Raw genomic sequence first — 12033 nt, 5'->3', positions numbered from 1 at the left:
ATGTTCCACGTAACGTGTTGTCCATCTGGGTAGATTTGCCCTACTGCGATGATTTCCTTCAAAGTGTCGTGAGGCAACCAAGCCGTTGTCAAGTATTCTGGAAAGCCAATCAAAAAGATAACCATACAAAACATTTATTCACTGAAACTTGACAAATATGTTAAGGTGTTTTGCCTAATACAATTTTTAGGCGATGTAAAGTTATGCTAGTATGTTTCTGTCTGTTTGTTCGATTGATCCAGTTTGGAGACAGTGGAGCAGTTGTTTAAAAATAAACGCTAATTGTTGGTTTAAGTTTTTAATGTTTGATGGCGTCATCCAGTGTTATCAGAGAACTGTGCTTAAATTCAGGAAAAAGTCTGTTCTATATTCAGTGCACTCTTTCATGACATCCAAACAATATATATGTCATGGTTTGGTTGGAATAAATTTGTTAGAAGCAAACCTCAGAAAGAAAAGAAAAACATGTCTCCCAGAACCAGGTTTATAGTAGGCAATCTTCAAAAAAAAAAAAAAAAAAAAAGGGAATAAATAACATTAAAATACTCTGAAGGACCTAATTTTTTGTTTGTAGATGCTCAATAACTGCCACTTCCTCTACCCCTCACATTGAGATAAATTTTCCAGAGCACAAGCCACGAAAATGCTTTACTGAGATTGTTTTTTATCAAAATTCCTTTCTCAAAACAAATTCAGTCTCAGAACACACCTGGGTTGAACTGCTGTGGATTTTCAAATTTCTAATTGGATAAGAAATCAGCTGACTCAATTATATACGTTCATGTGTGCAATAAACATTTACTTCTCGTGCATGAGCTTTCACCGGTAGGGCCTATAAAAACTCAAATCTTCAGATGGCAGAATTTCAGACTTGTAACAAGTCTAATTCAATACCGCTTTCCCTGTTACTATTAGACCCTGTCGTGTATAAATTAAGTGCCTGATATTCTCTCCCCCTCTTCATTTGCAGAGCTGACGGCGAAGGCAGCTAACACGGTACACAATCACCTAGCAGCCAGCACAGGTAATTGTACACGCGTGTATGTATGGCATTATTAACAATTTGTGAAATGACGTCTTGAGACTCAGCTTTCATTGGGTTGGGGATGAATTTGCGGTGTTGGACAGAATAGTAATGGTGTTTATGTATTGTTATCTTGCCTTCTTCAATTCATCTGGAAGGAGTGAATTTGTCAATTCTGTGTTGAGTTTTTGGTTGATGGCTAGTTCATCTGTTTCAGGTGTTAAGGTTGTTGAAGAATGGTGATTTTTTTTTTTTGTTTGGTGCTCCGAGACAAATAGAGTATATGTGATTTGATTTTGTTCTCCTTTCTTGGTCTGGGCTGTTTTATGTCTGGTAAAGCTTTTCAGATTAAAAAAAATATGGACAACTCAAAATGATTTAGGAACAATAATTGTTGCAAAAACTGTAAACACAATTATGATCTTTTAACAAATTTTGACTGATTCATGTATTTGTAAGGTCATGGTGCGATGTTTTGTTAATGGACATAGTGACAATTATCAGTCGGTCTAGATTTCAGATAATTCACCAAGATTGGAAAAATGTTGAGTGCAAAACTAAATACAGTCACTTAATTTTCTTGTTTTGTTTGACAGCCTTTGGCATATGTTTCAGATTTCCCCTTTTCTTCTATTTGTAGTTCATTATATTTTTAAAAGCTCATTTAGCAAAATAAATTTTGAATAACGATGGCTGTTATATTGACTTGTTTTGGTTTGTTCCTCAGTTTGAGAGAGCCGGCCTCTCAATGAGCATGCCATTGACTTCGCTGTTCCGCAGCAACGAGATCAAACTGTCGGAGAAGAATGAAGCCAGCGTGGTGCGGGACTGCCTGATGGCCGAGCTGGAGTACCAGATGAGGGAACGCCAGCACGCCAAATGGCAAGAAGAGGAGGACCGCAAGAAGAAACAGGGTGTGGCGGACTACAGCTGGCTGGTCAGCACCCCGCCCAAATACTTCACCCCGCCCCAACTGCAGGTGCTTCAGTTGGAGGAGCTGTGCGGCGACGTGCGTTCGACGGAAACCGGGCGGATCATCAACCGCTTCCGCGACGTGCTTGCCCGGGAGCCCCAGGTCGAGGAGATTCCGCTGCTCTTAAACGCTGTCATGCACCAGGTGATACAAGAGCGCCCTCAGGAGGAGACGCTGAGCGAGTGGGTGGCCAAACGGACTAGCAGCCTGACGCGACTGCGGAACAACGTCCGCGTGTCGCCGCTGAACACGGACTCCGCAGACGACAATACGCAGGTGACTAAACGCTCACTCAGCATGCCCGAGTTTAGCGCCAGGGCTAGGACTGGGCAGCCCCGGAGCCTTGCCGAGTTCTGCACGAACATTGACGACCTTCCAGTTTGACAATTTGTTTTTGCTACATCGACACCACATTTGATACCCGCATGTCAGCCTAGTCACTCAACGGTGCCCAAGTTTTTCATTATTAAATTATGCCCACTTATTTGACAGGGTAGTTGGTTCTGCTCAGTTTGTTTACAGCGTATCTTTTTCTCGTTGCTTGGATATAACCATTAGTGATTGAATAATTCATTGTAAATTTGTATTCACCGATGGAAACAACTCAATGTGGAGCTGGGTGGCTACAACAACAAAGGTACGGTAATCCAGATCTTCAGATTAAAAAATTTTTTTTAGAAAATGTGGACTTTAAATATTGAGTAACGTGATTTCGGAAGTAATGCCTTGTACACATGTACATACATATATATGCACAGGCACAGTACGGAATTTGAAATTCTGGGCTCCCAAAATTAAATGTAAAAATATTTCATATATTTCTCTTCCAATGCCTTCTATTTTGAAAATTATTGTGTTTATTATAATTGTGCTCTTATGTGCCTGTGTTGAAAGCGTACATGATTTATTATTATCACATCTCATGATGAGGCAAAACGACGAACTCAACCCATGAAAAGACCAGTCAAAGTGCCTAATCAAATATGCAAATCATGACTAAAAAAAATTATGTACGTGTAGTTCATGTGAAATCTTCTTAACATGAAACTATTGGGTTGAAAGGTATGCAAAGAGCCTCACGAAAGCAACCCATTTCGGGAAACAACTTCAGAATGTGTATGCGAGGCATTTATGGCGAAATGAGACAGAACTGGGCACAGGCTGTAGTGGAGAAAAATGCACAAAAACAAAAAAACAAATAGGGTTAATTTTTTTTTTTCAACTTTCATATATACAGCCTGTCTAAAAAAAAATGGTACAATCAAAAAAAAAATTGGTTAAATGTGAAATTTCAAAATTAGTCATCCTTACTTGGCATAATATTAAAGAACAAAGACTGGGCTTTCCAATAGTGTTTGTTTGATCTTATTTGCTTTTGTCAATTCAGAGATATAATCAATTTAGTGCGATACACCAAAATGATTTTGTGCCACCTTTATGCAAGGGCAGAGTTGTTTCGAGTACTGTGCCATGCTGTCTTGAAGATTGCAACTTGGCAAAAGAAACAAACTCGATTTTTGTGTTCCGCAGTAAACTGAAGTTATCTCTGGATTGACAAAAGCAAATGAGATGAAACAAAAAGTATTGGAAAGCCTGGTCTTTTTTCTTTAATGTGATGCTCAAAACGACTTACATGTACTTATGTTGAGATTTGATATTGAAAAAAAAATTGTTTTCAAATAATACCATTTTTTTTTGAGACAGGCTGTACCGGTATATTGATATTTGTAGTCCTTGATATGTTTACTACACATGTTTAGAGAAGTAGTATAAAAATCGTGTAATAAAAGTGTTTTTAAGGAAAAACAATAGGCATCTTTCATTTTCTCTGAGTACTACAAAACTCAAAACTTTAAAGGCCTTTTTTCACTATTTTACCTTTTGGACATGTTGATAAGTGCACACTTTAAACAGCCATAACTTGTTAACGGAATGTCCGATTGAAGTGCAACAAACAGTATTGTAAGGAGAATTTTGTTCTCTTTCCCAATACCTGCAAACCCTCATTTCGACCTCTGCCCAGTTCTGTCTCATTTTGCCAGAACGCCACACATAGGTCACTTTCATTCAAAGAACAGTTGAACACAATAAACCCCCCAAAATAGAATTCAAGTTTTAATCTATCAGCTCCGCGCAGGAACAGCTGAAGGCCCTGTACTCCAGAGAGAAAACTTTCTGTACATACATGTAGTTAAAAGACGCATATGAGGAGAAACAGTGTGTGTGAAAAATCTTGCCGAAATATTAACATTTTTTTGTCTTGCATTTGGGTATGAAAAAACAACCTTGCGTTAAACAAGCAAGATTTTTGTCTTGACATAGCAGATGATGAAGGCCATTTGAAATTGAATATAATCAGTGCAAAAAAAAATGAGCCCATGTTATTTTTTCAGTAAACAGTCGCTTTGAAAGGGAAAAAAATCATTTGTGAGATGTGTTTGTTTAGTAACATTCTTGCCTGATTTTTTTCCGGTAATAACAGTTTTAACTGGCATTTCCATGTTTAGTCCACTGAAGAAGAGCCATATTTTAACAGGTAAATGGATTTGAACATTTGAACTTGCGGTCATTTGTAGTCAATTTGAACTCGTTAAACATAACAGGTCTAGGTTAACTTGGCAGAGGGACATATCATGCTTTCAAGCAGACCCAGGTGAAAAAAAAGTAAGAGTAGTAGGATCAAAATTTTAAAAAAGGGACAAAAATAGGACTTTTACAGGCTTTCAGGAGTAGTTTTTGTTGATACTCACCCTTGTCCACTTCATCATAAGCCTCATTTGACATGTTCTGTACTCACCACACTTGTGCTCCATCCTCAACTAAGCTCTTGGAAGTACAGTTGCAGTACTCCTGCGCCCAAGCCCTTCATTGTGTGATTTACATATGACAGTGTGTAACACACTTTTCCTCGGATCAGCTGATTTCCTCTTTTTTTTTTACTCCTATGAGTGCCATTAAAAATAATGACACACTGTACAAAGTCTTCGAAAGATTGGAATTTCCTCTTTTTTTGGTGCGCTTCCTGCCCATTGATGTGCACACAGTCTTGATGGCGCACTTCCCCTTTCATGCCTTTGGTCGTGGGGCAGTACAAAATAGTGTGGGCGTAGTCTCCACTTGACCCACTGAGGGGGCAAGTGTATGCCCGCAGAAAAGGGCAGGTGGTCTTTCCGTTGCGATATTTTAGTACGTGTGATGCATGGACCATCCAGCACTCACCGTAGTTCTTACAAAAGACCCACCATGTTGGGATGTGGCGGGGTTTTCCTGCATACAGGAGACGATTGTGGGACAAAAAGTAGGAAAAAGTAGGAATCCCAAGAAAAAGGAGGAGCAAGGTAAAAGAAATTAAGAATAGTAGAAAAAGTAGGAACATTTGAAAGCCTGGCATTATCAAAACAAAAAAATGCTTTGTTAAAGTAATTAATTAAAAGCCCAACAAAAACTGTCATTTTTGGAATAAGCGTTGAGTATAACTGTTTAATCTTCCTTGGAAGCAAAATCCCCCAAATTCAATTTAAACAAAAAAATCTATGCAAAACATCAATGAACAAAACTGTATGAAATATGTGACACACCTAAGATCATCAATTATATCGAGTAAAGAATTTGAGTAGTTTGAAAAGTTTAAGTCCAAAAACAATGTTCAATGTCATTTTGTCGACAGATAATGTAAATATTTCTTTACTCTATTAGTGGTGGGATTTTCCTCCGGATATTTTTTAATTCGGTTTGAATTCCACTATGCAGTGTGGATTTTGGAACCTGGATATTCGAAACCGACCTAAATAAAATTAACCCTTCCATTTTTTTGTGACGTGAGCCAAAGAAAACAACTGGAACATCCCCCAATTTGCTCCATAATCTCTGATTGTAACTGCATTCACTCGCTAGTGGTCTTCTTGGTATATGAATAGCCAGCCCATTCGACTTATCAGAGAGTTCCCATTCATTGTTTTCTTTTTCAACATTACAGCTCTGGGGTGTTTTTGTAGAGGCCCAGTGGTCACTTAATCCTGCGAACTATACCCAGTCATCCGCAGGGCATTTCATGTCGGCACTTCACTTGTCACTTTTTGTTGGCATGACTGTGAGCTGGATGGGAACTTCCGGTGAAATCAGATAGGCCTATTCGGTTAAAAAAACATGGGCTAACAGGATTTTGAAATCTCAGATTTCTCCCGCCACTATTCTCAATATTTTGCAGATTCTTTGAATATTGAAAAGATTGAATAGAAATAAAAGCCTTATAGTCTAAAAAAAAAAAGGCTCCAGTTTCTGGTATGGAACTTGCCCCAAAAGTGGTGCGGCGACGCAGCTTTTTTTTTTTACACTTTTTTTCCTTCAAATGTCGGCTGATGACTGCAAAAGGTGCCAGACTAAATTTAGTGCAAAATATATGGGAGTCCAGAGAGGCCACATAAAGCTAATACTCGATCGTAACCCCTTTTAAAAACACGTTAAAATTTTGCAGCAGCAGGATTCCAGTCAAACCAGTGAGTTTGGCGGTTTTGAGACATCATCTTGCATTGAAAAAAAAAAAAACTTTCATTTTGCCGACGCGCATGGCCAGCTACGGCGACGTGCTCCCATACCAGAAACCGGAGACTTTTTTTGGCCTTATTGATCTTTTTTAATCATTGGCCGATGTACACGTATAGATGCACATTATGCATGCATTATCCCCCTGACAATTAATGTGTAGATATTATACTATGTATCTGAATGGACACCCTGGTGTATTGTTTTGTTCCAAGCCAGACTCATTCACAATTTTTTTTTGGGGGGGGGGATTAATTTGGAGTATTCACGTAATTTATTCTTTGCAGCAGAAGTTCATATTTATATGTGCATTTTAAAGGTCATATACAACATTTGCTTTTGCTGTAATTTTTAGACATAAATGGATTCAGGAGTTAGTATTTTATAGCAGATATTGTTACACTGATCTGTTTAGAAGTTTGAGTTCATCTATGCTGGAAAAACCAAGAAAAAAATTGCTGTTCTTGTAGACTTGCTGGTTGCACCCATTCACAGATGCGTAACCGATTGCAAACAAAATGTGGACTAACTAAAATTGGGGGCAGTATTGAAAAGGGGCCCGCGTTGCTGGAGGAACACCCCTGGCCACGACCCGACCTGACCTGATGTGGAAAAAAGGTAGTTTTTTCCCAACGATGGTTGGCCGACTATCGTTACAGATTGATACAAAATGCCACTTTTATTGAAAATTGACAGCACACCAGGTGCCATGATTTCACAGGATGCTTGAGACTATTATATCAAGTAAGGTATTTCATAATAATTTGGTAGTGTTGCTTTTAGATGTTTGCAAATGTTGTATATTACCTTTAACTGAAGTTGTTCATTATTGCAGTTTCTGAAAATGTTCTGCAGATATTTAGCAGAAGAATTTGGTATTTGTTTTGATAATAAAGGTAAAGCCTATCTTGGAATAATTTATAGCTTTTACGAGTGAGGAAAAATGATAAGCTGTAATCCAATTCTGAAAAAAAATGATGGTGAGTTTAAATTTGGAATATAATTGTTAAAATGTATTAAGGATCTTACATAAATTCATGGATTGGATGTTTGTTGAAAAAAACTCACCTGGTTGAGCATATTCAGACCGTCACCTAAAATTAAGCTTTAAAAAATCCATAACTTTTTTGCAGTGAGGTATTTTGAAGGGTGACTGCTCTATGTTCCGACACCCCTATGTTCCGACAACCTAGATTGTGTTACTCCCGGTTAGGGTTAGGGTTAGGGTTAGGAATAGGAATATGTGCAGTCGGAACATAGGGGTGTCGGAACATAGAGGTGTAACCATTTTGAAGCATCCTAATTGACAATTTACAGTATTACATGCAACGTAATATTGTATAAGGTTTTTTGAACAACTTCCATCTTGCTTGAAAATTGAAATTTCTAAAATTGTTGTTTGGAGAATTTCGGACAGCTCATCATTCAAAAGCCTTAGGTCATTACGGTATTCTTAAAAAAAATATCATGTTTTGCTGCATGTTTAAAGACTTGTTTTTACAAAGAGAGCCATGTTATTGTCTAATGTTTCTAATTTTCGTCTTTGGACGACCAGCCACAGAGAAATCTCTGTGCCACACCTCGTGCTTAACGCAATTATTTCCCAATTAAATTTGTGTAAATTCAGTAGTACATCATCACGCAGCGTAATATGTTAGCACCAGAGGCACACTTCATCATGTCAGACGTGCATGTTACACACATGCATTATTCAAATCAGTAATGGTGTTTCTATTAAAATTAAAGACGTGCGTTAGAAAAAGCCTTGGACATTATTATCATAGGCAGTCAGGGCTAATATGGATACATTGTGGACAAACATTTAAGCAGGCCAAATGAAAAAGAGGACAAATGACAAAGTTAAATACTAAACTGATCATTATTCATTTTTTTTCAAAAATAAAAAAAATCCATTTTCTTTTCACCATGCTTGAGTTCAAGAGATCCATTAAATATCTTTTCTGTTTGTTACATTTTAGAGTATTTATAATTATCCTGTAAAGTCTATTAAATACTTTGTTATATACATGTACTGTGTGTTGCTTAAGACAGTGTAAGATAATTAACTAAATTTATTTATATAACCATTTTTATAATTGTCAAATCAATGGCATTTTATCAACGGGATAAGCTTTGAGAATTTACTGATTAAGTTAACTGCATGACGTTTGCCAGTCATTTAAAATTCATTTTGACAGTGGTAGATAATGTTATGGGGAAAATGGCTAGATATTGTATCCATTGATGAACACAAATATGAGATTTTCTATAAAATTATTCAATTTTGTGAAGCTATTTATTTATCAGTGATGTTGCCGTGAGTCATAATGATGTCACACTGTGATCTGCCCATTGCATTATGGAAGCCAGGTTGGGGGCCGTATTTTTGTGATGGGAGTATTTTTTCTTCAGTTTATGGTTCGGGTTTATTCTTGGTGCTGATGTCAGGCAGGACACAAACACTAGGAGGCAAATTGCACAATCTGCTAAGCGCGCAGTAGATATTTGCTTAAGAAACAACTGGGTACCAGCCAAAATGCCATGCGGTGTGTATTGATTGTGACTGGTCCCAGCTAATTTTTGCTTAGCACATGAACCCACCTATGCAAACATACGTTCTGTGCCAAGTAGTCCTTTCAGTCAAAATCAATTTAGTAACTGTTTTCTACAGTTAAGAATTCCCAGCCTACAGAAAGCAAGATTGACTGGCCGTGACTGTTTATGTAACTCAATACAGCTTTGCTTTGGCTCAGGCTGTGGGTAATTGATAAGCCAGCTGTGCCCAACTTAACTGCTTTGTCTGTTCATGGTCTGTTGACTGAGTTTGACTAGTCACAGTGCTTGCTTGACATATGATCTGACTGCTGGTGACCAGTCTGTGTTAAAAGTATAGCAGGGGGAGTGGATGTAAAGTTTGACTGTCTCTGACTGTTTAAATAGCAGGAGGGTTAATTTGGTACGCTACTCAGAACACCAAGAAAGCTCTGAACCGCATTTTTCAAATTTCTGAACATTGCGATGACCGTGGTTTTATTTTGTTAGAAATTAGGCTGGCACTGAAGAAGCCAAAATATTCAGGTGTAAGCACAGTCCGCAATGGACCTTTATCATGCTGCTACCATTTCAGTCATGTTCCCTGTGTCCAATAACAGTACTGAATGATAATGTTTTTAATGCAAAAAGGAACCAGACTATTTTTCCTTCCAGCCTCGCTTTGGTTTCTTAGATTTGATTGGGGGAAAAACCAAGATGGCTGCAACATGATAATGGTCTATTTCATCCGAAGTATAATGTTGTGAACAAACAGTCTTTGTTCTCTCAGCCATGCTTTCACGCAAGATGGTATACATGGTGTGACATCATTATGCTTCAGGTCGATTGGTATCCGGAAACCAGGGCTGAAGCTGTGCTATATGAGGCGTTGGGGGGGGGGGGGAGGAAAGGCAGGGGGAAAAGAAAGAAAAGGGTTGCCTTAAGAGGATTTAAATAAAAGTAAAAAATAAAGATATTGCAGAAATGGATGAAAAACATGATGAATCGTTGATCTTTGAGTTCAGCAGTTTTGATTGTAAATTTATTGTCCTCTGTATCATATTTTTATTTGATTCATAGTTTTAAAAATTGTGGAGAGAAAATAGTGAATTTACGGAAATTGATATCTTAAATTTCCCCAAGGCAACACACACACACATAAAAGAAGATTTTTATTCGCTAGAAACGACAGAAAAACCTCTCAACTACACAAATCTTTTTCAGCAATTAAACAAATTTTCTGAGTGCTTTTGCGTCGATTGCATTTCCCTAGCGACTAGGAATTTAGTTGAATATTACCAAGCCGGACAATTTTGATTTGCAGCCGAGGTATCTGCTGCTAAACCCCAGTGGGAAAGTATTATTAATACCAAAGGTCTTTGTGTTGAAGACGTTGAAAAGCAAATTCTGTTGTTGCTATGGCACCAAGTAATGGAATCGCCACACTGCCGCCATGCTTGTCTGGTTCCTTCTTGGCACAGCAATAACCTTATCAATGCCAGCAGCGACATCAGTTGATGCGTGATAGGTACCAGACTAATTTTAAGGCACGTTTGTGTCGTCGGTCTTCAAATGCAATTAAGTCCATTGTAGGCAATGCAGGTCACTTCCATTAAAGTAAAAGAAACGTCCCTTTTGTGCAAACCGTAGTGGACAAATTGAATTGCTCTTTTGATCACTGTCACCCGACCGTAAAATTATGAGATGCAAAGGTGGGATGTTTGTCAGTATATTTTCAATTTGTTTTTGGCTATGATGAAATATTCCTCGCGTTGAAATTTTTTCTCTGACATTTTTATGCAAGTTTAAGGGAAAGGAAAATCATGTGTCAGAATCTTATTTATCCTTAATTAACCCCAACCACCCAAACCCTTTAAAATCCAACTGCATGTTTTGTTGGAATCTGTTGGAGTGAGTACTGCACTAGTAAACTGATTATGATTTACATGGGGTCAGGCATACCACCATAATTAGAGTCCAACATTACCATATGGTGTTGGATTTTGTAAGAGTGAGGAAGGTTCCTAGTAAATCACTCAAGAGGATCAGGGTTTTGAAAATAGCTTCATATAATACAGGGTCCTCATTAAAATATCTTCAGGAAAATTCAAGAATGTCTACTGCAAGTTTAAGGGAAAGGAAAACCATTTGTCAGAATCTTATTTATCCTTAATTTAACCCTAACCACCCAAACCCTTCAAAATCCAACTGCATTTTTTGTTGGAATCTGTTGGAGTGAGGACTACACTCGTAAACTGATTATGCTTTACATGGTGTCAGGCATACCACCATAATCAGAGTCCAACGTTACCATATGGTGTTGGATTTTGTAAGAGTGAGGAAGGTTCCTAGTAAATCGCTGTAGGGGATTAGGATTTTAAAAATAGCTTCATATACTATAATACAGGGTCCTCATTAAAATATCTTCAGGAAAATTCAAGAATGTCTACTGCAAGTTTAAGGGAAAGGAAAACCATTTGTCAGAATCTTATTTATCCTTAATTTAACCCTAACCACCCAAACCCTTCAAAATCCAACTGCATTTTTTGTTGGAATCTGTTGGAGTGAGGACTACACTCGTAAACTGATTATGCTTTACATGGTGTCAGGCATACCACCATAATCAGAGTCCAACATTACCATATGGTGTTGGATTTTGTAAGAGTGAGGAAGGTTCCTAGTAAATCGCTGTAGGGGATTAGGATTTTAAAAATAGCTTCATATACTATAATACAGGGTCCTCATTAAAATATCTTCGGGAAAAATTCAAGAATGTCTACTGCCTGTGTTGTTAGCTGTAGAGCACCTTTTATGGAAGCCAGGCAAAAGAAGACAAAGGTCGATTGAAAAATTACAGTAGGTCAGATGAAACCATTAATGTCCATTTACAATTTTTGTCCAAATAAATTTCACACTTGTAAGTGGATTCTCAGTGCATGTGACAGCTCATAATTGATGTGCT

The 12033-nt window shown here is 37.8% G+C and overlaps 1 protein-coding gene across 1 annotated transcript; it reads left to right on the top strand.

The window, feature by feature from the left end:
• Positions 1-910: 910 nt before the first annotated feature.
• On the top strand, positions 911-2665 carry LOC119738675 (protein RD3-like). Its single transcript, XM_038213587.1, has 2 exons — positions 911-1024; positions 1752-2665. Exon 2 carries the CDS (start codon positions 1773-1775, stop codon positions 2379-2381), a length of 609 nt encoding a protein of 202 aa, XP_038069515.1. The 5' UTR covers positions 911-1024; positions 1752-1772; the 3' UTR covers positions 2382-2665.
• The last annotated feature ends 9368 nt before the right edge of the window (positions 2666-12033 follow it).

Source organism: Patiria miniata, unplaced genomic scaffold, assembly GCF_015706575.1.
Source record: "Patiria miniata isolate m_02_andy unplaced genomic scaffold, ASM1570657v1 HiC_scaffold_3, whole genome shotgun sequence".
Lineage (NCBI taxonomy): Eukaryota > Metazoa > Echinodermata > Asteroidea > Valvatida > Asterinidae > Patiria > Patiria miniata.
Note: the sequence above shows the minus strand (reverse complement) of the source record. Positions and strands in the feature narration are given on the sequence as shown.

Excerpts from the sequence above, each read along its gene's own strand:
- LOC119738675 (XM_038213587.1), top strand. The coding sequence starts at position 1,773 with ATGAGCATGCCATTGACTTCGCTGTTCCGCAGCAACGAGATCAAACTG.